At 47.3% G+C, this 25,083-nt stretch overlaps 1 protein-coding gene across 43 annotated transcripts in view; it reads left to right on the forward strand.

Moving 5' to 3' along the window:
* The window catches only part of nrxn3a (neurexin 3a), a 1,279,906-nt gene that overhangs the window by 179,711 nt on the left and 1,075,112 nt on the right, over nt 1-25,083 (forward strand). For 33 of the 43 annotated variants that reach the window (XM_078234434.1, XM_078234435.1, XM_078234436.1 and 30 more), the window contains 2 exons: nt 11,163-11,366; nt 18,155-18,181. In XM_078234434.1, the coding sequence (XP_078090560.1) occupies nt 11,163-11,366; nt 18,155-18,181 (231 nt within the window). The remainder of the gene's footprint in view (nt 1-11,162; nt 11,367-18,154; nt 18,182-25,083) is intronic. The other 10 variants (XM_078234441.1, XM_078234442.1, XM_078234408.1 and 7 more) reach the window with 1 other exon arrangement.

Below are 25,083 nucleotides of genomic sequence, written 5' to 3' on the forward strand. Positions count from 1 at the left end.
CAATGAAAATGTGTTTATCTTTATCTCCTCTCGTTTGCTCAAGCCTCCTTATTCCATACACCACCACCCCACCCTCCAGCTGAGGGAGGAGCCAGGCAGTCTGCAGCAGACTCCATTCCCAGTGTTACTGAACCAGCATTGGGTGACTTCCCACTTTCTCTGGTCTGTGCTATCCCTCTTGATGAACGATGAGTTGCAATAGGCAAGGGGGTCATTCGGCCCATCCTGACTGTTCCGGCCATTTGAAAGAGCTATTCAATTCACCCCACTCTTCTGCTCTTTCTCCATAGCCTGACACATGTACATGGCCAACTCCCTTCTGAAATTTAGGGCTGGGCTTTCTCTACCAAGGAGGGTAGCTGAAGTAGGGAAATTTCCCCAATTGGCTGATCACCTCAGTCCAAAATTTCCCTCTACAGGCTAGTTTTTTAAAAACTCATTCACAGGATGTGGGCGTCACTGTTTAGACCAACATTTATTGCCCATTTCTGATTGCTCTCCCATTTCAGAGCATTTGCCCCTTTACACGCTTGCTTTCTCTGGGGAGGGTGTGGTGGGCGGTGGCGGGGGTGAGGAGGACAAAATCAGGCCTGCTGCTCCTGGATTCAGGGCTGAATGGGCCACGGAGGTGGGGGGAGTTGGGGGAGTGGTGGTTTGGGTGTCAAGGCAGATTGGTTGGAAGACCCATCCTGTTTCTCCTGGGACTTCTTCACAAATTTAATGAAATAAGTTAAGTCCTCTCGCCCTCACTGCCCTCCCGCAACCCCCCCCCCTCCCCCCCGCCCCCCCCTATCCCCACCCAGTCTGCATGATGTCTCATATCTCCCATGCAAACTAAATGGCAACTCATACAACCCAGCCATTACCTATTGGTATCTTATGCTTCCCATACCAACTCAGTGCCAACTTATGCCTCTCCCACGCCCATTCACATAACATGAATTTATATAACATATATATATATTTTTTTACATATATGTACCTGTCCTCATTCCTCATGCTTGTGCTTTGCTGAAAGTTGAAACCAATGAAAGAGTTAGTTCGACAGGGAATCTGTTTTGACTAATGACGTGTATTGTTGACTTTGCTTGATTGACATCTTTAAGTGGCTACAGTAAGTTGTTTTTCAGCGATTCCGATATTGCAATGTTTATTTGAACAAAATTGAAAATGTGAAATGTTTGGAGCCTCTATTATTGCGGTGTATCTGATTGACGTTTTCGTGGGGTTGTAGGGTCTGCTTGTTCTTTTCAAAGAACGTTTTTTTTCCAGCAGTTCCACACTTGCCATTGTTGTTATCTGGCTCCTTGGTTATGTACAGACTGCATGAATGGGCATGGAAGGGGCATGAGTTGTCATGGAGAGCATGAGGAGTGGTTGGGGGGGAATGAGTCAACATTGAAGTGGCATGGGAAGTATAAGGGGCCATGGGGAGTGGCCGGGGGCATGAGTTGGCATTGAGTTGGAGGGTATGAGAGGTTATGGAGAGTGGTTGGTTGGCATGAATCTTTGAACTTGCCTTTCAAATGATTCCCAAATCCTGACAACAGTTCAGAAGTAACAGAAAGCAGGCCCAACAGCATAAAATCATAGGGAGTAAGGAGATGTTTAAAGTTTATTTGTTAGTGTCACAAGTAGGCTTACATTAACACGGCAATGAAGTTAGTGTGAAAATCTCCTAGTCGCCACACTCCGGCGCTCGTTCGGGTACACTGAGGGAGAATTTAGCATGATCAATCCACCTAACCAGCACGTCTTTCAGACTGTGGGGGGAAACCGGAGCACCCGGAGGAAACCCATGCAGACATGGGGAGAACGTGCAGACTCCGCACAAACAGTGACCCAAGCCGGGAATTGAACCTGGGTCCCTGGTGCTTTGAGGCAGCAGCGCTAATCACTGTGCCACCGTGCCACCCACCCTCGCAATGTCCACCCTCATGATGAAGCTGGCCAGGTTGGAAGTTGTGATGACTTCAGCCAGGCTAATGAGGTTGGTTTGCTGGAGTATGAACTGCCTGATGAGTCCTAATTGGTGGTTAAATCAGGGAGCCTCATGCTCCCTATTTAAAGCAGGTGTGTCAGACTCCCAGCCTGCATTCAGCAGGGAGCAACTGGAGAGCTGGCTGTGTACAGATGTGTGGTGTAAATAAAGTAACTTGGTGACGGGACTTTCGCCTCCATGGAGTTATTACAGGAGTGCAGGCTCGCTACTGCATCCTTATCCCAAGCTGGTGAAAATTGCCAGCATCGGGAATGGGGGGGCAGTGATCCCAGAATCATCTTCCGCTCACCATTTTTAAATGGGTCTGGAGTCACCCTGACCCTGAAGAAATGCTTCCCTCATTATTGAATCAAATTCCACCACCTTATCAGGAAGTGTAATCAAGTCTTAATCACTTGACAACAACTGCTCAATGGGGCAAACATTCGCTGGTGTCCTGACATTCTGACGAAGGCAACGTGGAATGATAACATCTAGTTATTAACTGATTATCACTGGATGCACTGCCAAGGACCCAACATCGAACGAGTGGTACAACAAACATTATTGAACTTGGAAATATGTAACGAATAAAAAAACAGATGGATCTTCTGTTCATTTTTCTCTGCCAGTTCTCTTGAACCAGTGATAGAAGTTGGAGAAAGTATCATATTCATAGAATCATAGCAACCCTACGGTGCAGAAAGAGGCCATTTGGCCCATCGAGTCTGCACCGACCACAATCCCACCCAGGCCCTACCCCTATATCCCTACATATTTACCTGCTAATCCCTCTAACCTACGCATCTCAGGACACTAAGGGGCAATTTTTATTTTAGCACGGCCAATCAACCTAACCCACACATCTTTGGATTGTGGGAGGAAACCGGAGCACCCGGAGGAAACCCACGCAGACACGAGGAGAATGTGCAAACTCCACACAGACAGTGACCCTAGCTGGGAATCAAACCCAGGTCCCTGGAGCTGTGAAGCAGCAGTGCTACTGTGCTACTGTGCCGCCCTTTGCTCCCCAGGATTGGTGATAGCACACGTTAGTCAAAGTGGGATGTGGCCCTGCTGAAGGAACCAGTGATAAATAAGTGGACATGGAGAGAGCAGGCTTGATCAGATTAATGAACTCTTGCGCCTGACTTGGGACTTTGGGATTTGCCAAGCTGATCAGATACAAGCAGCTGAATATGTGTTCCTTTGTTGAAAGGTGGAAATAGCTCCCCCTGGGCTTTGCTATGGGGCGGCACGGTGGCACAGTGGGTTAGCACCGCTGCCTCAAAGCGCATAAGACCCGGGTTCAATCCCCGGCTTGGGTCACTGTCTGTGTGGAGTCTGCACGTTCTCCCCGTGTCTGCGTGGGTTTCCTCCGGGCGCTCCGGTTTCCTCCCACAGTCCGAAAGACGTGCTGGTTAGGTGGAGTGGCCATGCCAAATTCTCCCTCAGTGTACCCGAACAGGCGCCGGAGTGTGGCGACTAGGGGATTTTCACAGTAACTTCATTGCAGTGTAAACAAGCAAGTAAGCCTACTTGTGACACCAATAAACAAACTTTAAACTTTTCCCATTGCCTCTATCTCATGCCACAGTTCCACGAAAGTAAAGGGTTGATGGAATTAAAGAGAAAATGCACTATTTCACAAATAAGATATAGATTGAATAGATGGCGAATTAGCCCGATCCACTATTTCATCAAGCTTGTGAATTGTATGTGAATGATTGAGAATTGAATGAATTCAAACTGACAACATATGAGCCATAGACTTTAATGCAGAGTTCAATAGATCTTTCAGTTAATTTTTCAGTTAATTAGCTTCACACAAATGATCCCTGGAATGAAGAGCTTGTTGTATGAGGAACGGTTGAGGACTCTGGGTCTGTACTCATTGGAATTTAGAAGGATGAAGGGGGATCTTATTGAAACTTACAGGATACTGCGAGGCCTGGATAGAGTGGACGTGGAGAGGATGTTTCCACTACTAGGAAAAACTAGAACCAGAGGGCACAACCTCGGGCTAAAGAGACGATCCTGTAAAACAGAGATGAGGAGGAATTTCTTCAGCCAGAGAGTGGTGAATCTGTGGAACTCTTTGCTGCAGAAGGCTGTGGAGGCCAGGTCATTGAGTGTCTTTAAGACAGAGATAGATAGGTTCTTGATTAAAAAGGGGATCAGGGGTTATGAGGACAAGGCAGGAGAATGGGGATGAGAAAAATATCAGCCATGATTGAATGGCGGAGCAGACTCGATGGGCCGAGTGGCCTAATTCTGCTCCTATGTCTTATGGTCTTATGGTCTAATTCCCTAAGTTGAGGAGACCTGCATCTGGCAACATATTGCAATTACTCGTATGCTGAAATGATCATCATTGTGTAATCCTTTTATTATTTTAAACATTACTATTATTTTAAAGATTGTCCATGTGATGAATTATAATTACTTCCTTTATTTGTTTTGTCATCACATTTCAGCACCTGCCAGCATGCTGATTTTTCAATATCTGTGTCGGAATGATGTTGTAACTACCCGATTGACGTGATCAATTTCTTGGTTCCTTTCTTTTTATCTGGCTCGATTATTCCAATATTGTCCATCCTGTCTGAAGAACCGCAAGGAAGACCATGTTACCTGTATTTTTGATGATAACTTGCATTCGTGCCAAGGGTTGTTATAGAATTGTACAAAAATAGATCTATAGAAATTGTATTGCACAGAAAGAGACCACTTGGCCCATCGAGTTTACACCATCTGAAACAAGAGCCTCACATCCTAAATCCATCTTCCAGCAGCTGGTCTGTATTCCTGCGGCTTCTGACACACTTAAAATGAGTTGAAGGTTTCTACCTCCACTACCCCTTTCAGACAGTGAGTTCCAGACCAAAAGAGAAAACACTGGAAACTCTCAGTCGGTCTGGCAGCACCTGATGAAGGGGCAGTGCTCCAAAAGCTCGTGCTACGAAATAAACCTGTTGGACTTTAACCTGGTGTTGTAAGACTCCTTACTGTGCCCACCCCAGTCCAATGCCGGCATCTCCACATCATAGCATCTGTAATGAGAGAAAAGAGCTGATGTTATGAGTTCAGATGACCAAAAGGGGTGACAATTACAGATAATACTTGATGGCATCCTCACACTATCATACTGTGAAGCATTATCGGCACTGAGCCAGTAGAAGGGTTAATGAAATTAAAGTTTAAGGTTGATGCTTTTGCCCGGAACTGTTGTACCTTTTTAAGTTGTAAAATTAGCTGGGTCATCTGGACTTGAAACAGTCAGCTCTTTTCTCTCCTCACAGATGCTGCCGGACCTGCTGAGGTTTTCCAGCATTTTCTCTTTAGGTTTCAGACTCCAGCATCCGCAGCAATTTGCTTTTATCCAGTGAGTTCCAGACCCCCGCCACCCTCTGGGTGAGAAGACTATTCCTCATCTCCCCTCAAAACTTTCTACCAATCACTTTCAAAGCTCTGCCCCACAGTCACTGAGCTGAACGTAAATGAGCCCCTCCCATCCGCTCTGTCCGAGCCTCTCACGATCTTGCTGATACGTCAGTGCTGATACTTGCTTCAAGGCGATTGCACAGTAATTTAGCTCCACCCAGTCCGTTTGCGAACTTTACCAAATAAAACCCAAGCCTTAAAGAAGAAGACCTTCCTTTTGAATAATCTTCCAATGTGTGTAGCTGTATAACGCTGGCCGGAGCTTTCCAGTCTCGCACGCCCTGCTACCAGCGAGAATGGAGAATTTGGCGCTGACCGGATAACCCCAGCCACAGGTGATGTCGGAGAATCCCAGCCGCTGTCTTTGGTGAAGAGATATGTTTTTCTCTTTGCTTTTATGGCTCTAACATTCTCGATTTGATTTAATTTGATTTATTGTTGTCACATGTGCTGGGATACAGTGAAAGGTATTATTTCTTGCAGAATATTCTGTTCATTTCTGTTAATATTATTTGCACAAGAACTAGGAGCTGGGAGTAGGCCATTCAGCCCTATGGGCCTGCTCTGCCATTTGATAAGACCATGGTTCATCTTCCAACCCTTGGAAGCTCTCACAAGGACTCATAGGGGTGGAATTTTCCCGTCTCACCCGCCACGAGAATCGTAGCGGGTGGGACAGGACCATGCAAACGCCCTCGGGTGGGATTTTCCAGTCTTGAGGCAAGCGAGGCTGGAAAATCCCACCCAATATCTCCAGTTGATTTTTTTTCTCAAGGATCCAGTTATTGAGTGAACGGCTGTGTCTCAGCTGAGATGCGGAGAGCACAAAAATACATTTTCTGTAAAAGGAATAAGATAAGTTGTGTTCATGACTTTGAGCAGACATGTTCTTAGTGGCTATAATGAAGAGCCTTTCAAAATCATTAGTTTGACTCATTGATTTTGTTTAAACATATCAGTGCTGCTCCTCAGTCTTGTTCCATCAATCACCACATGCACTTTTTACTCATAAAGAACAATTTATTGTCTGAATGCTTTCAGCAACCATGAGGAAGAGAAAGGATAGACACCACAGATATTTTCCAATCAATGGTTCAAATTGACGTGAGGATTTTAAAGGAGCGCTCGATCTGATTTTATTTTGAATGATAAATCTTTCAGACTATAAATGAGTGACAGCTGGTGACAAGAAGTCGCTCAGTCAAGTGGTCACAATAGCAAAGCCATGAAATTCTGTTGCCTGTGCCTTCGACAAAGGAATTAGCCCACTTAAAATAGCAAATCAATGTCATGTGAGCTGTTATAGTATGAAGTATGTGTTCCCAAAATTGCCCAGTGTGATTTTAACCTATGTTACACAACCAGCCAACTCATTCCATAGAATCATAGAAACCCTACAGTGCAGAAGGAGGCCATTCGGCCCATCGAGTCTGCACCGACCACAATCCCACCCCACATATTTACCCGCTAATCCCTCTAACCTACACATCCCAGGACTCTAAGGGGCAATTTTTAACCTGGCCAATCAACCTAACCCGCACATCTTTGGACTGTGGGAGGAAACCGGAGCACCCGGAGGAAACCCACGCAGACACGAGGAGAATGTGCAAACTCCACACAGACAGTGACCCGAGCCGGGAATTGAACCCGGGACCCTGGAGCTGTGAAGCAGCAGTGCTAACCACTGTGCTACCGTGCCGCCCATTCCAGTTGGAACGGTTGCAGCAAGTTTCTGCAACTTAAGGAGCATCTTAATACTTGCAGAGTTTTTTGTTACTGAAGAAATTTGCTTCAGACCAATTCCGGGGTTGGATTTTCCCAGGGTCCAAACGGAGATGGGCAGAAATGGGCACAATGTCACGCAGCCAGAGGTCCCCCCTCATTTTCATAGAATCATAGAACTGCTACAGTGCAGAAGGAGGCCAGTTAGCCCATCCGGTCTGCACTGACTCTCTCTGAAAGAGTACAGGCCCTCTGCTTGGCCCTTTCCCCCATCCTATCCCTATAACCCTGCACATTGATCATGGCCAATCCAGCTAACCTGCACATCTTTGGACTATGGGAGGAAACCGGAGCACCCGGAGGAAACCCACGCAGACACGGGGAGAACGTGCAAACTCCACACAGTCACCCAAGGCCGGAATCGAACCCAGGTCCCTGGTGCTGTGAGACAGCAGTGCTAACCAGTATAACAACAACCTATAAATTGGCACCTCATCTTTAGGTGTGCCTGCCACTGCACCTATCATGTTCTCCAGCAATCCTCATTGAAGCAGGGTTAATCTCCTGACTTGGTGGTGATGGCAGGGTGAAGGATATGCTGGACTATGTGGCTACTAATGGCCCACACTGCCTCACGGATGCCCCGTTGTAAGCAACTCGGGCTGTTCTCAATTTATCCCGCCTACTCTTAGCACAGTATTGATGCACACAATGCCAGGGACAGTACCTTCATTGTGAAGGTGGCTTGCAGTCAGAAAACACACCATTAGGGTATTTTGTGGTTACTCACAGTTCTCTGGTGTCTGGCAGGAAATGCTGAAAACATAATCTTTTGGTTGATAAAATCCCTACAGTGCAGAAGGAGGCCATCCGGCCCATCGAGTCTGCACTGACCACAATCCCACTCAGGTCCTATTCCCAGAACCCCACATATTTACGCTGCTAATCCCCCTGACATTAGGATCAAGTTAGCACGGCCAATCAACCTAACCTGCACATCTTTGGGCTGTGGGAGGAAACTGGAGCACTCGGAGGAAACCCTGGCAGACACGGGGAAAACGTGCAAACTCCGCACAGACAGTGACCCGAGGCCAGAATTGAACCCGGGTCCCTGGTGCTGTGGGGCAGCAGCGCTAACCACTGTGCTACCATGCCACCCACCTGTATAATTAGAATAATGAATGTCTGTTTCAATTTATTCTGTAATTCATGAGTGAAGACATCCATCTAGCTTCAGGACTCCAAGGGCGGCACGGTAGCACAGTGGTTAGCACTGCTGCTTCACAGCTCCAGGGACCTGGGTTCGATTCCCGCCTTGGGTCACTGTCTGTGTGGAGTTTGCACATTCTCCTCGTGTCTGCGTGGGTTTCCTCCGGGTGCTCCGGTTTCCTCCCACAGTCCAAAAGATGTGTGGGTTAGGTTGATTGGCCATGCTAAAAATTGCCCCTTAGAGTCCTGAGATGTGTAGATTAGAGGGATTAGTGGGTAAATATGTAGGGATATGGGGGTAGGGTCTGGGTGGGATTGTGGTCGGTGCAGACTCGATGGGCCGAATGGCCTCCTTCTGCACTGTAGGGTTTCTATGATTTCTAGGTTCTTGGTGGGATTCTGTTTTAAGTGCCATGCCTTTCAGAATGCTAAACAAGTCTAGTTTCCTTGATGTTTAAGCAATATTTCTTTTTCATTTGTCATGTATTTTCACTGTAATATGAACAAGTGACCAGTTACTATTGATTCATTCAAATAAAAAAGCCGATTTCTTTCAGAAACTGGCATGTTGGGGTACAGTATATGAATTGCTTGGGACATGCGTTGTGTTGAGCATCGCAGTCTTGGGAACAATAAGGTGGCACTGGTGCCCAAAACTCCTGAGATTTCCTCCCCTTTTGTCGAGGACTTTTGTTGATAATTTGATAGAGATTTCTTGCTACAATCAGTTAACATCTTTTTTTATTCATTCGTGGGACATGGGCACCGCTGGCTGGGCCAGAATTTATTGCCCATCCCGAGGATAGCCTGAGGGCAGTTGGGAGTCAACCACCTTGAGTGGGAGTTCAGACTCGAATCTCCCGCACTCTGTGCAATGCAGAGGCCACAATCGTGAATCTCATTAAAAGCTCGAAGGGCGGGGCCTATTCACGCCGGAGTCTGACAGTTCCAGAACTCTGCGCATGCGCAGTGGCCCACATCTGTCAGACTCCCCGTTTGCTGGCCGGCTCCATCGCTGGCCAGCGCGGGACCCCCGCACTGTTGCCCCCCCCCCCCCCCCAAATGATCCCCCCCCCCTCCCCTTGCCCAATCGCGGGCCTCACAAGCATTCCCAGGCCAGCCCTGCGCCCCTCCCGTCCCAGAGCACCCCCATCTCCAGCACCGCGCCCCCCCCCCCCCACGCGGTGTTGCGGCAATCCCCCTCCATCCCACCCCCACCCCAGCAGGCAACCCCCCCCCCCCCTCCCAACCCACCCCGATCACTGGCCTCAATCCGGTCCTGACCAATCCCAATGCAGAGTGGCAGCGGGACCCCCCCCCATTGTAGGCCCCTCCCACAATAGGCCCCACCCTGTTGGCACTGCTCCCTAAGTCCTACCCCCTTAGCACTGCCCGATGCCTGGTGGGCAGTGCCAAGGTGCCCCCTGGGCATGGGCACTTTGCCCCTTGGGCAATGCCAGGGGTGCAGGCTGGCACTGCCAGGGTGTCCATGCCCAGGTGACACCCTCCGCCCTGCTGCCCAACCCCCTGGGTGGCCCCGATTGTGCCCCTTCATGCCAGCAGGGTCTCGTGTTAGTTCCCCGAAAGTGAGGAGCTACTCTGAACCCCGCTGGAGTGAAATACTCCTGGCGGGGTGGGAGACGCTATCCGGCCAGAGAATTCAGTCCCGGACCCGATAATCATATTTAAATAACATGAAAAATAGATTAAAATGACTTATCTTGTCTTCCCGTCGGTTTCCAGCGTGCTCCCGACTGCGCCTGCTCTCCGGCGATGAGAGATGCGCATCCTGCGTGTCGGCGCATGCGCGGGTCTCCCATTCCGACCCACCAAAACATAGCAGGTCAGAATCCCGATTAATTCCAGTTTTTTTTTATTGAATTCAAATGCCACCATCTGCTGCGGCGGGATTCGAACCCGGGTCCCCAGAACATTCGCTGAGTTTCTGGATTCATAGTCTAGTGATAATACCACGAAGATGTCAACTCCCCATTGGCGATTTAGACCTTTCTAGCTCAATCAGGAAGGTCCCTCTATCTAAGTTATCCAATCACTAAGTTTGATCCAAATTAGCTGATTTCATTGGTGAGATGGCGCAGAGTGTACAGTTCAATCCACTGGACTGGAGTCAAGTCAAGCAGGATATCTACTCCTGGTCACTGCCCAGTGATCCTGCTGAATATTGTACCGTTCTGGACAGACTCAGACTTGGCTGTGCTATTTTGCGTTATCGAATAAGCAACCAGCTAGCTCGCTGCATTCATGAAAAATGTTCACTTTGAAAGGTTTTCTGGCAAAATCAGCAGTTATTGTCCATCCCTCATTGTGGTAGACTCAGAGACGGGGCGGCACGGTGGCACAGTGGTTAGCACTGCTGCCTCACAGCACCAGGGACCCAGGTTCAAATCCTGGCTTTGGGTCCCTGTCTGTGTGGAGTTTGCACATTCTCCCCGTGCCTGCGTGGGTTTCCTCCGGGTGCACCGGTTTCCTCCCACAGTCCAAAGATGTGTAGGTTAGGTGGATTGGCCATGCTAAATTGTCCCTTAGTGTCAGGGGGGGCTCACTAGGGTAAATGCATGGGGTTCTGGGGATAGGGCCTGGGTGGGATTGTGATCAGTGCAGACTCAATGGGCCGAATGGCTTCCTTCTGCACTATTGGACGTAATTGATGTTGTGTGTGCATTTAAGAAGGAAACAAATTCTTTTGACCTGGGACGCAAAAGATAAAGGTTGACACCTCCCAGGTTGCAGGGTGGAAAGCCGAGGCTGCTGTAATGTAACGCCACTTTTATTTCTATCCCTGCAGAGGCATCTATTCTCAGCTACGATGGCAGCATGTACCTGAAGATAGTCATGCCCTGGGTAATGCACACGGAAGCTGAAGATGTCTCTCTCCGCTTCATGTCCCAACGTGCCTACGGTTTGCTGGTGGCCACCACTTCGAGGGACTCGGCCGACACCTTACGCCTGGAGCTTGACGGAGGCCGCGTCAAGTTGACAGTCAACTTAGGTATTGTATGACGTCAGGTCACAGAGCTGACGCAGCTCGCGTCTCGAGTTCTCTTTCTCTCGCTCGTAAAACTATTCACAATTATTCCAACGTAGTGACTAGTTAATCGTAATTTTTCTAGTTTCCTAAAAACGGTAACGTTAATTAGTAACACTGTGAATAGTTTCGGTGTTGTGTGAAATGTGCATGAAATGTCTCTCTAACACGAGATGATTGTGAAATGTTGGACTTGAAATCCGTGTTTAAATGGACCATCTTTTGAACAACTATTCATGTTTTTGCAACCATATCTGTTGGCACTGCCAAGTAAGTCACAGCCACTGCTTAATAAAAGTCTTAGAGACACATGCTTAAATCATTTGAAAGTAACTGTGTTCCCATAATAATTCCTCCTTATAAAAGAAAAGTGCTGTGACCTACTCAGGTGGGTTTTATATATATATTTTTAAAAAGTCTTAAAGAAAATCTTGTAAGTAAGTGTAGCTTTTCTTTTTCTGTGTACTTTTTTTTCGTAGTTGTGTTTGTTCACCGTTTTAGTAAAGGTTTTGTGGGTTTTATAAAATTTAATGGTTTTGTTTTCAATTTAAAGTTATCGCTTAATTTTTTTTTCAAAATTGCTTCATGAGTCATCGGTCAAAAGATGGCTATCAACCCTTCAAAGGCCTGAAGCCTGCGGCCCGCTTGGCAAACAGCCCTGGGAACAGAGTGCACAACCTAACCTGCAGCTGGCTCGCATTACCTCTCCCAGGGTCACCCACCTCCCACCCCAATTCCCCTCTGCTGCCCCCCCCCCCTCTGTCCCCCAACTAAATTGGGCACTCCGCATCGCAACGATTCAGCAAGATCAAGCATTGGACAGCAGTCAACTTGCATCGGTTTTTCTTTTGCCCTTGTCGCCATAGCTGTTTCCCTCCCCACCGCCCCCCCCCTCCCCGAAAACCTCTCCAAGTCTCCACTAGGCAACCGTTTACTCTTTTTAAATTCCTGCCCGATTAATGAGCGGGAAAGCTACCATTAGAGACGCATTTGCATAATTTTTATAATCAGTGCGTGCGGGCCCAAAGGGAAAAAAGAAATACCCCGGTCAGAATTTAAACATGTGTAGCAATAAGATGTGAAGGGGTCGGAGTGATTCTCCCCTTCAAGAAGATTACTTGATCAGATTGAAAAGGATGGGCGCATCTCTGAACCCCAATTTTGCCCTCCCCACCGCCCCCCCCCCCCACTTTTTTTCCCAATAAAAGCCTTAAAAATAAGTAAATGTCGAAACTTTTGATTATTTTGGACATCGGCAAAAAAGAAACTCGATGCATTTTTGAAAGACAAAAATCTAATCCTGTTCTAACTGGGAGAAAACAAAAAATGAAGGGAAATTGAAGTTGTTTTACTGATGCAGAGGTTGGTGCTATTCCGGCCCAGATCAGAAATCTGACTGAGCTTCTTACCACTGCAGTAAATTCAAGTGCGTTTTTAATGATCCCGGTACCCTCACTCTCTCTATTTGGAGCTTTCCTTCATCATTGTAAATGGTTTAGTGGTTATACCCTCGAGTGTTGACTGTGTAACATGAACTGGGTGCACCCTTGTTGATATCCAGGGTAGGTTGAGAGTAGTATTTCAGTGCTGTCTGCCTTAAATGATCACACTTTGCAACTCTCCTTACATAGAAACTTAAACTTAGAAGACAGAAGCAGGAGGAGGCCATTCGGCCCTTCGAGCCTGCTCCCCCATTCACCACGATCGTGGCCAATTGTCCAACTCAATAGCCTAATCCTGCTTTCTCTCCATAACTTTTGATCCCATTCGCCCCAAGTGCTATATCCAGCCACCTCTTGAATACATTCAATGTTTTGGCATCAACTACTTCCTGTGGTAATGAATTCCACAGGCTCACCACTCTTTGGGTGAAGAAATGTCTCCTCATTTCCGTCCTAAATGGTCTACCCTGAACCCTCAGACTGTGACCCCTGGTTCTGGACTCCCCCCACCATCGGGAACATCCTCCCTGCATCTACCCTGTCTAGTCTTGGTTAGAATTTTATAAGTCTCCTTGAGATCTCCCCCTCATTCGTCTGAGCTCCAGCAAAAACAATCCTAACGTAGTCAATCTCTCCTCAGTCCGCCATCCCCTCCTTTTCTTCTTTTAAACTCAACTTTGAAAACAAAAATCGACCCTCAGCTGTTACTTTGCGAAATAAAGTGCTCAATCCTCGGCTAGTTTCAAGTAACCAATCACTTAATGGACATGCACTTGTAATATTCGATCTCTGTTACAGCAATATGAATTGAGCCTCTGCCAAGATTTCCATATATCCTCGGAGTCTAGAGTTCTCTGGAAGGAATCTCCAGGGAACATGGCATTAAAAATCCATTAACAAACATTTCAACATTTTCTCACTCCAAATTCATGAAGCATTGATTTAAAACACAACACTGTCCCTGGTAACACCAGATCAAATCAGCAGTTGTTAATGAAGAAATTGCCTTTTTAACCTTAATTGGGGTCTTAATTTTAAAATTGCTACATTTAAATCATTAAATTATTCAAATTTTTTGGATAAAAATATCTAAAGATTAGAAGCGTATTTTCCTTTGCAATTTCAACAAACTCACCACCCTCACAACAGGGTGGAGACGATAGGGAGTTCCTTCATGGAGGTGGCTCCTCTCCTCCTCACCTCCCCTCCTCCCCACCACCCCTCCTCCCCATCCCCTCTCCTCCTCTTCTCCCCCTCCTTCCTGCCTCCCTACTCCCCCTCCCCCACCATCCTCCTCCCTCCCCTCCCCTTCGCTTCCCCCTCCCCTCCCCCCTCCCTTCCTCATTTCCCCCTCCCCTCTCCCCCACCACCCTCCTCCCTCCCCTCCTCCCTCCCCTCCTCCTCCAATCCTCGCCTGCCCTGCCCCTCACCCCTCCCTCCCTCTCTCCTCTTCCCCTCCCCCTTCCTTCCCCCACCCCCTCTCCCCCCTTCCCTCACCTCCCCCTCCCTCCTCTCTCCACTCTCCTCCCCTTTCCCCCTCCCCTGCCCCTCCCCTTCCGCCCACCCCTCCCCCTCCCGTGCCCTCCTCCTCTCCCCTCCCTCCCCAACTCCCACCCCAACCCTCTCCCATCCCCCATTGCCCCAACCCTCTCCCAACTCCCCAACTCCAGGACTCTGGAAAATATCTCATGATTGCAGCAGGATCATGAGTCCATTCCCACCTTGACCTTGCCTGAAGGAACAAATTGAGCCCTGCGATTCCTGATCCTTGGCTGGCAGTGGATAGTTTCCTCGTTTGGAGGCCATTTGTCCAGATTACTACCGTGCCGACAGTTCCTGCTGGTGTGTGTGTAGCCCAGCGGAATATTAAAGAACTCTCTCACTCTGATTGAGAGAGCTGGAGCGTTAAGGAGTAGAGCTGCAATGTCTGCCCCTGGATCAATATTCCCATCACCTACACAGTAGATCATTGCACACACTGAAGCTGTTAAGGGCGCATCGAGATAGATAATGATAATTACTTAGCTTATTTAATGAAAACAAGGGGAAAATATGTATCATTGATCTCACCACGTTTCCTCATAGCAAGTCCAAAGAGTCGAATGTTAGGCCATAAATTGCCCCATTTTTCACCATAAATTCTCTTCTCAGCTATCTGTAATGAAGCTTTTTTCCAAAAGTTATTAATTTCTTTATCCACAAATCAAGACAAAACCTTTCATACAGCATTGCCACCATCATTAATTCTGAATCAATTTTTAACATTGTTTTTCTGATGGCTCGGATTCTGGAAGCCTTCGTGTTTGCAAGGGCTGGATTGGCAAAAAATGAATTAATTTTTTAAATGTATCTCCATCTTTCAAGGTTCCCATTCCAAACATTTACATAGAAAAATAGAAGATAGGAAAAGGAAGAGGCCATTCAGCCCTTCGAGCCTGCTCCGCCATTCATCGTGATCATGGCTGATTGTCCAACTCAATAGCCTAATCCTGCTTTCTCCCCATAATCTTTGATCCTATTCGCCCCAAGTGCTATATCCAGCCACCTTTTGACTACATTCAATGTTTTGGCATCAACTACTTCCTGTGGTAATGAATTCCACAGGCTCACCACTCTTTGGGTGAAGAAATGTCTCCTCACCTCCGTCCTAAATGATCTACCCTGAATCCTCGGACTGTGACCCCTGGTTCTGGACTCCCCCACCATCGGGAACATCCTCCCTGCATCTACCCTGTCCAGTCCTGTTAGAATTTTTAAAGTCTCTATGAGATCCCCCCTCTCATTCGTCTGAACTCCAGCGAAAACAATCCTAACCCAGTCAATCTCTCCTCACGCATCAGTCCCGCCATCCCCGGAATCAGCCTGGTAAACCTTCACTGCACTCCCTCGAGAGCACTTCACCCTTCATTTCTGCTTCTTCCCCATGTGGTCGCTTCCTGAGGACAAGCCATTCCTCTTGTCATCCAATGACCGACCTTCTCCAGGAGTGATCGCTGGACAGTGGTCAGGAGCTGAAGAAGTTTTCTTCTTCCCCCACCCTGCTACCCCCATGTTGAGGGCATTTAGATTAACGAAAGCATCCCCTTGTCAACACCCAATCTGAAATCACCAAACTAAACCCGTGAGATCAGATCTTGCAGAACACACTCCCGCAAGAAACATCATTCCGCTTGTCCATCTGCATGTAGCAACTAGGAGACTCAAATAAGCAAATAAGTGATTGTTAACAGGGAAGGTCCAGAGAAACACCTCCTTTAAAAGCTTACATTATGTTGGAATCCTCCAATGTCACTTCTTTTGATTCAAGTTTTTAAAAATTCATTCATGGGACATGGGCGTCGCTGGCTGGGTCAGCATTTATTGCCCATCCCTAGTTGCCCTTGAACTGAGTGTCTCATTCAGCCATTTCAGAGGGCAGTTGAGAGTCAAACACATTGTTGTGGTTCTGGAGTCACATGTAGGCCAGACCGGATAAGGACGGCAGATTTCCTTCCCCAAAGGACATTAGTGAACCAGATGGGTTTTTCCAACAATCAGCAATGGTTTCATGGTCATCAGTAGATTCTTAATTCCAGGTATGTTTTATTGAATTCAAATTCCACCATCTGCCGTGGCGGAATTCGAACCCATGTCCCCAGAACATTAGCTGAGTTTCTGGATTAATAGTCTAGCTGGATTAATACCACTAGGTCACAGCTTCCTCCTAAATTGCTCAAAACTTAAATGTGTTTCACTCATCAGAATGTAAGAACATAAGAACTAGGAGCAGGAGTAGGCCATCTGGCCCCTCGAGCCTGCTCCGTCATTCAATAAGATCATGGCTGATCTTTTTGTGGACTCAGCTCCACTTACCCGCCCGCTCACCATTACCTAACTTTGGATAATCCTAAATCCCCATTCCTGGTGTAGGTTGGCAGAGTGATTGCTTTAAAGGCAGAGAAATCTGATGAAGTTTCTTAAACTCCAGAGACGTTTAGTCTTGCCTTGAGGCACACATGGTATATCACCGAGGAGTCAATCGCACCTACCCCACCACTACCTCCCCCAGACACATCTGATGCCCGTCCCTTTTTCTCATATTAAAGGCAGCACCAGTGTTTGAGAATGCGTTCACTATGGTTAACCAATTGGGGTTCAGAGCAGGGACAACGCAATGATGAAGGAAAGCTGCGCCGCCCCACAAGGTATCGCGGCCTCTGTATGGTAATTGTGCCGAATGGTCCGCGGCTGTTTGCACCCACTTTTCTGTTGCGGTTGACGACACATGACAAACCTGGCCACGTGAAACTGAACCCAGATTGTTGACGTTGCTTTCCTCCTCGATGTTTCTCAAGAATTTCTCAACGCCACCCGATTATTCGTGGAGCCTTTTAATCCATTTTGTAAGGGAACGGTACAAACTTGTCAATTGACGAGAAGTCAAGCGAGGGAAGTTTTGGCCCCGTAGCTTCGATTGGATTGAGAAGCTCACCAAATTCAGTAGAAGCATACCATTCTGACAATAACAGAGTGCTGGTAATCAAGAAGGACAATTTCTAACTTGCCTACATATTCCCGGATCGAAGTAACAATTTGAGAAGAGCTCTATTGCTCGATTATTCTGATTTGTAACAGTTAAAAACAATTGCTTAATCCCAACTGTTTCACACATTTGTTCCTGATAATTTCATGAAGTCCTTGAGAAACTTTGCTAGACTTTTCAAAGATGACTGGCCCTGCCAAAGCACCCACTCACCCATCTTCTTGCTAAATGCTCTCTCCAACGGTTTCCTTTTTAGTATTTGGTAGACTAGTTGGCCCTGAGTACGTGAAATGGTTGAGCCAGTCATCTTTTGAGACCAACAATTGAAACGATCCCCTCTCCCCCCCCGAATCTCGGTTGAGTTTTCATATGGTTAGTTGTTTGCAAGTGGCCATTTTATAATTAAGAGGTGGTCGGGGGTGGTGGGGAGGGGGAGGGGGAAGGGGGTGGAGGGGGTGGGGGAGGGGGGTGCGAAAGAAAGGTGCGAAAAAAAGTCGTCAGTTGTCCGAAAGCGAAGTTAGCTTCTGCTGCCGCAGTGGGGATAGATAATGAGTGTAGCGCAACGTCCAAAATCTCTGCGAGACTTTAGTTGTATGGAGGTTACCAATCCATGTTTGAGTCTCATTTTGTCAAGATCTTTGATGCATATGTGAAATGAAGAGTGAAGTAAAATGGCCACCTTCTTGCGTGTGTCTGTCCCCAGAAGGGTGGACTTACTGTTATTGGATGTCTGCAGCTGTTACCTTGAAGGATACGATTTCATCTTTCATTTATTCTTCCCCGTCTAGACTGTATCAGGATTAACTGTAACTCCAGTAAGTTATTGTTCAAGTTTCATTTCGTTCTTAATGCCTTTATTGTGTTTTAAAGAAACTGCTTGATGCTGTATGTATGTCGTTATGTCTTTAGATACACTGGGGAAAAGACGGCAGAGGTTGCCTTTCTGCATATGTCAAAAGATCAATGAGTGTACAGTAACCCGCAGTCAAATCTCATTAACAAGTATCAGTAAAGTGTGCAATGTTCTCATTTTCTTTGTCTATTCAGCTTCTTAATAGAGAACAGTTATTGGATCTCAAGCCAATGGGATCTTGAGGTCTGTTACAAGGTGCTAACCACACCAATTGTAAGCCAATTCTAACCCTTCTTTGGCAGGGGCAGAGTTTAATGGCATTTGACTGTGTTATAATAATTATCTGCATGTCGGGAGTGCTCAGGGGAGCAAAATGTTAAATGTTTCTGCGGTCACAATGTCAAATAAGATGGTGTACTTCTTCCACAAACAACACACAAGTAGTAAGTCAAAAGACTGGGGCTGGTTTCACTAAAGAGTTTAAAGTGTGGTTGAGGACACCCCAAGTGCTCATGGCAGACACAAGTTCTGCATGGTTTTCCATCACAATTGGTTGCCCTCGGGAAGGTGGTGGTGAGCCGCCTTCTCGAACCGCTGCGGTCCCTGAGATGTAGGTGCACCCACAGTGCTGTTAAGGAGGGAGCTCCAGGATTTTGAGCCAGCGACAGTGAAGGAATGGCCGATATATTTCCAAGTCAGGGTGGCGTGTGGCCTGCAGGGGAATGTGCAGGTGGTGGGGTCCCTTTGCACCTGCTTGTCCTTTTAGGTTGGAGAGGTCGCGGGTTTGGAAGGCGCTGTCGAAGGAGGCTTGGTGAGTTGAGATCTATGCAAATAGAAGAGTCCAAACAGTAGGCGATCTTAAAACAGGAGTTGAAAGAAACCTGTTCTAGCAGTAACAATAGCTGTTTGTTGACAACACCACTCAGGCTACCATGATATCAATGTTAATGGTTGGTTGCTTTCCACAATTACAGACAATTATCCCAGTGGGGAGGTTGTAAGTTCACAGTTTGATTGACAGCTCAATGTGCCACCATTCATCCATTATCCTGAAAAAGACCTACTCAAATTAAAGCCAAATGATCTTGGACTACATGACCCTCGAGCTTTACTCTCTTGAGCCTGATGGTTGGGTGGCACGGTGGTTAGCACTGCTGCCTCACAGCGCCAGGGACCCGGGTTCGATTCCAGGCTTGGATCATTGTCTGTGCAGAGTTTGCACGTTCTCCCCGTGTTTGCGAGGGTTTCCTCCGGGTGCTCCGGTTTCCTCCCACAGTCCGAGAGATGTGCTGGTTGAGTGTACTGGCCATGCTAAATTCTTCCTCGGTGTACCCGAACCGGCACTGGACCGTGGCGACTAGTGGATTTTCACAGTAACTTCGTTGCGGTGTTACTGTGAGCCTACTTGTGATGCTAATCAATAAACTTAAAAATCCCTTACATGTAAAACAAGGAGAGATTGAAATGATCATCTCTGGAGAAGTTATTCTTTGTACTCACTGCAGCCGTTGAGAGACATAGCAAACAAACGATTGACAAAGGGCTGCTTGATGCTTTGTTTTCACTCTTGAATGAGGTTTCATTTTGCGTAGGAAGCACTTTAAAACCGAAAGCAGATTACCTCCCTTGGGGAATGCAACTATTTATAGGCAGCACTGTTACACACGTTTAAGAAAAAGTCACTTCTCGGCGAAGATTATGGGCGGGATTTTCCAGCCTCGCTCACCCGAAACTGGAAAATCCCGCCCGATGGTCCACCCCTCACCCGCTCCAATTCCTGTGGCGGGCGGGACGGTACAATTCGCCCCTAAATGTCAGATCAAGCCCAAGCTGCGGTGCAATGCTTGGATCCTGTGTGTCTCTCTTGTGGGGACCATGAATGGGATTCAAATTGAACTGGATTTTGGAGCAAGCGAGGAGATGGATTAGGTGCTTGCCCTGTCCACTCTGAGCATTTGTAAGAAGTCTCACAGCACCAGCTTAAAGTCCACCAGGTTCATTTGGAATCATGAGCTTTTGGAGCACTGCTCCTTCATCAGGTAGATACATTGTCAATCACCGGATTGGAGTGAAGTTTAGAACAAGACTTTGGGTAGCAATAAGACAGCCAGAATGTGGCAACACTTGGAATGGTTTCCCCCCAGCACCCCCCTCCACCCCATCCCACTCCACCCCAACAGATATTCGTAGAATCATAGAATCCCTACAGTGCAGAAGGAGGCCGTTCGGCCCATCAAGTCTGTACCGACCACAATCCCACCCAGCCCCTATTCCCATAACCTCATGCATTTACCCTGCTAATCCTCCTGACACTAGGGAGAATTTAGCACGGCCAATACGCCTAACCCACACAGCGGGGGGAAATCAGAGCACCCGGAGGAAACCCACGCAGACACGGGGAGAACGGGGAGAACTCCACACAGACAATGACCGAGGCCGGAATTGAACCTGGATCCCTGGCGCTGAGAGGCAGCAGTGCTAACCACTGTGTCACCGTGCCGCCTGCATTAATTAGCATGCCTGATTCTGTGTGAAACGTGTTTTGTTCTTTCCTCTCTTCATCAGTTTTCCTTTCCCTCTCGTTTTCACAATCTGTTTCATCCAATTGTAATTCTCCAATGTAATTTGAATTAATGCCACTTTCTATTAACCCTGCTGTGTGTGCGTGTGTGAGTGTGCGTGTGTGTCTGTTTGTGTGTATGTGTGTTTGTGTGTGTGCATGCGTGTGTGCGTGTATATGTGCGTGTGTGTGCGTGCATGTGTGTTTGTATGCGCGTGTGCATATGTGTGTGTGTGCATATGTGTGTGTGTGTATGTGCATTGTGTGTGCATGTGTGTGTGTGTGCATGTGTGTGTGTACATGTGTGTGTGTGTGCGCGTGCGTGTGTGTACGTACAGGTGTAAAAGATCAACCGTCTCAGCCACAAACCAAATACCAACCAGTGTATTTTAGGTCACTTACCGGAAGAGTCAAGTGTAACATGCCAATCACCGGCACCGTCCTCCTACTCTGAAGCTGTTGTTGTAGCTGTAATTGAATCTTTGAGGAAATCATATGTCAGTAATGCATTGCACACTGTCTTTTGCTCACACAGCTGTCGAGACTTCAATTAAGCTGGTGTCATGGAACCGTCTTCCCCGTTGCTTATGATTTTTTTCCCCCAAAATAGAGACAATTTAGAACTAATTACGGATGGCACGGTGGCACAGTGGTTAGCACTGCCGCCGCACAGCGCCAGGGACTCGGGTTCGATTCCCGGCTTGGGTCACTGTCTGTGCAGAGTTTGCACGTTCTCTCCATGTCTGCGTAGGTTTCATCCGGGTGCTCCAGTTTCCTCCCACAGTCCAATGATGTGCAGGTTAGGAGCATTGGTCGTGCTAAATTCTCCCTAGTGTCCTGGGATGCATAGGTTAGAGGGATTAGCGGGGTAATATTTGGGATTACAGGGTAGGGCCTGGGTAGGATTGTAGTTGGTACAGACTCGATGGGCCGAATGGCCTCTTTTGCACTGTAATGTTTCTATGATAATTGTTATTCTTGCCAGGGAGTTGACAGGATGGCTGTGTTGGAAATGCCACATTGAGTGACTGAGGGGAATGCTAAATTGTGCTCCCCTGAGGTTTGGCTGGGGTAGATTACTGGGATGGGGAGCTTTAACTGATCTCCCACTGCGCGCTCTGTGTCACCTCCACTCCAATGATGGTAGCGTACGCCATTCTCTCAGCAAGTCCCCTTCAGACGGTCATCAGAGCTCCATTAAACCGTTTATTTTGCATCTATTCCCTATCCTATTCACTTTCCACATAAAAGTCTCAAAATCATTAAAGAAAGGAAGGCTTGCATTTAAATAACACCTTCCTTGACCAGTCAAAAGATGTGCAGGTTCGGTGGAATGGCCATGCTAAAGTGTCCCTTAGTGTTAGGGGGCTAGCTGGGGTAAATTCATGGGGTTATGGGGAAAGGGTTGGGTGGGATTGTGGTCGGTGCAGACTCGATGGGCCTTGTGCATTGTATGATTCTATGAGCATTCACCTCACGACACCCAGTGAAATACCTTTGACGTGCGAGCAATGTTGTGGGAAATGTGAGAGCTGGATTGTGCACAGCAAGCTCCCACAAACAACTATTTGATGAAGGCCAGATTTTTTAAAATTCATCTGTGGGACATGGGCATCGCTGGCTGGGCCAGCATTTATTGCCCATCTCTAGTTACCCGAGGGCAGTTGAGAATCAGCCACATTGCTGTGGTTCTCGAGTCACACGTAGGCCAGACCAGGTAAGGATGGCAGATTTCCTCCCCTAAGGAACATTAGTGAGCCAAGTGAGTTTTCTGACAATTGACAATGGCTTCATGGTCATCAGTAGATTCTTAATTCCAGATGTTTTTTTATTGAATTCAAATTCCACCATCTGCCGTGGTGGGATTCGAGCCCAGGTCCCCAGAACATTAGCTGAGTTTCTGGATTAATAGTCTAGTGGTAATACCAATAGGCCATCGCCTCGCTATTTCTGATGTTGACTGAGGAATAAATATTGACCAGGATAACTCCCTCGCTCGTCTGGGAAATAATTCCATGTCCACCGTAAGCCAAGGTTCTGTCTGCTGTCTAATGTCTTAATCACGAGGCAGCACCTCATGCCAACCCATCCCTTCTCCGGATACTGACAGGTTGCCAAGGCTTGCCCAATCTCCATCTGCCAGCAACCACTCTGAGTCCTCTCCCTGAAGGGGCTGGGAGCAGAGTGACAGCATTTAAATGTGGTCTGAGGGATGGGGGTGGGGTATAATCCAAAGCACAATGTCTCTTTTTGTCCTCCCAGTGGCTTCGTGCCCTTTCTGGGTTCAAACGCACGCTGGAGATCTTTGGGACTATCACACGCAGAGTGATTGACAGACACCCGGGAGGGCCAAGTCCTGTCAGATCACATCCAATGTGTTAGAGAGTCCCTTCCCCATGACTGCTCTCTCTTTCACTCTGTTTTAAACAAGATTCACCTGCATTCCTGGAACTTCCCACCTGACCATTCTTATGCACTGAGGTCAGAAAAGGAATGACAGCGGGCTGTAACTTAAAGAAATGTAACTTGTAACCCTTCTTAAGGGCAATTAGAAAGAGGCAATAAATGCCAATCTGACCAGAGAAGACCGCATCCCTTGAACGAATAATAGAAATAAAATTTGGGGTTTGATTTGATTTGTTTGTTTGTTGCTGTCACATGTATTAGGATACAGTGCAAAGTATTGCTTCTTGCACGCTATACAGACAAAGTATACCGGTGCTGTTCAGTTTAAGAAAAATGCCTCCCCATCAAACACTTACGTCGAATTTTCCAATCCCCCCTGGAAGGTTTGAGCAACGGGAAAACCCGTGGACAGTGGCAGGGTCGGCAGATCCTGTTGCTAGCCAATGACGGACTGCCTCTGCCACCACAAAACATGCCGTTGGGATGGGGTTGGGGGGGTGGAATTGCGGAGAACGTCCCTTACAATAGAAAATCCCTGGATTCTGCTGGTCACTCGGCATCAGTTAACTTGCCAGGGGGTGTTTTTGATAAGTTGCACCCCACATTGGTCCGAAGCAGTTGGAATATTTTACCTGGAGACTTCACGAATGAGATGAGTTTGCATAATCTAAATTGGCTTAACATAGAAACATAGAAACTAGAAGCAGGAGGAGGCCATTCGGCCCTTCGAGCCTGTTCCGCCATTCATTTTGATCATGGCTGATCAGCTAATTCAATATCCCTTGATCCCTTTAGCCCCAAGAGCTGTATCTAATTTCTTCTTGAAATCAGACAAAGTTTTGGCCTCAACTACATTCTGTGGTAGTGAATCCCACACATCCACCACCCTCTGGGTGAAGAAATTTCCCCTCACCTCAGTTCAAAAGGGTTTACCCCTTTTCCTCAAACTATGACCCCTAGTTCTGGACTCCCCCCACCATTGGGAACATTCTTTCTGAATCTACCCTGTTTAACCCTGTTAGAATTTTATAAGTTTCTATGAGATTCCCTCTCACTCTTCTAAACTCCAGTGAATATAATCCTAACCGACTTAGCCTCTCCTCATATGGCAGACCTGCCATCCCAGGAATCAGCCTGGTAAACCTTCGCTGCACTCCCTCTGTAGCAAGGACATCCTTCCTCAGATAAGCTTGTTTCAATTAAGATTCTTACTTGCCCTGTGAGGATACACCTTCAGCATGCTATAAATTAAATTCTCATGAAATATGAATGGAATAATTGCCAATATGAATTATTTCCTCTATTGCAGTCACATCTCATTTGCAGCACCATCTGACAAATGCAGGAACTGACATGTAGCCCAAGGAGATTTTTCAAAACAATCGTCAACTGTGGAACAATTCCACAGGCTGGAATAGCTAGGCCTAAGGCCTAGTCAGTGGTGAGCCACAGGCCTCATTAGGATCACACTAATTAGCCTCAGATACCTACACAAACAGCTCACCGGTGGAGGCCTTTGCTGTGCGGCTGAGAATTAGGCCGAGTGGCCTAATTCTGCTCCTATGTCTTATGGTCTTATGGTGTGTCGTCTACAGTTAAGTCTTAATGCAGGAGCTGCGGGAAGACTACAGAAGCAACTGGGAGAGATGGAGGTAGTTAGATGTGGTGGTGGGAAGAGGGGGAGGGGGAGAGCAACTGGGAGAGGAAAGTTGCCAGGGAAGAGTTGACCGTGTGAGCGAGGCAGGGTCGTCAACCTGGAACTGAAGGAAAGGAGAAGGAGCGGGAGTGGGAATCAAAAGAGTGTGGGGAAACTAGGAAGAGGTGGGAGGAGAACTGGGAATGGAGTAGGAGGGTATACATCTGGATGGGTGGGGGAAGGAGTGAGGGTCAATTGGGAG

This window comes from Mustelus asterias, chromosome 18, assembly GCF_964213995.1.
Source record: "Mustelus asterias chromosome 18, sMusAst1.hap1.1, whole genome shotgun sequence".
In the NCBI taxonomy this organism is placed as follows: Eukaryota; Metazoa; Chordata; class Chondrichthyes; order Carcharhiniformes; family Triakidae; genus Mustelus; species Mustelus asterias.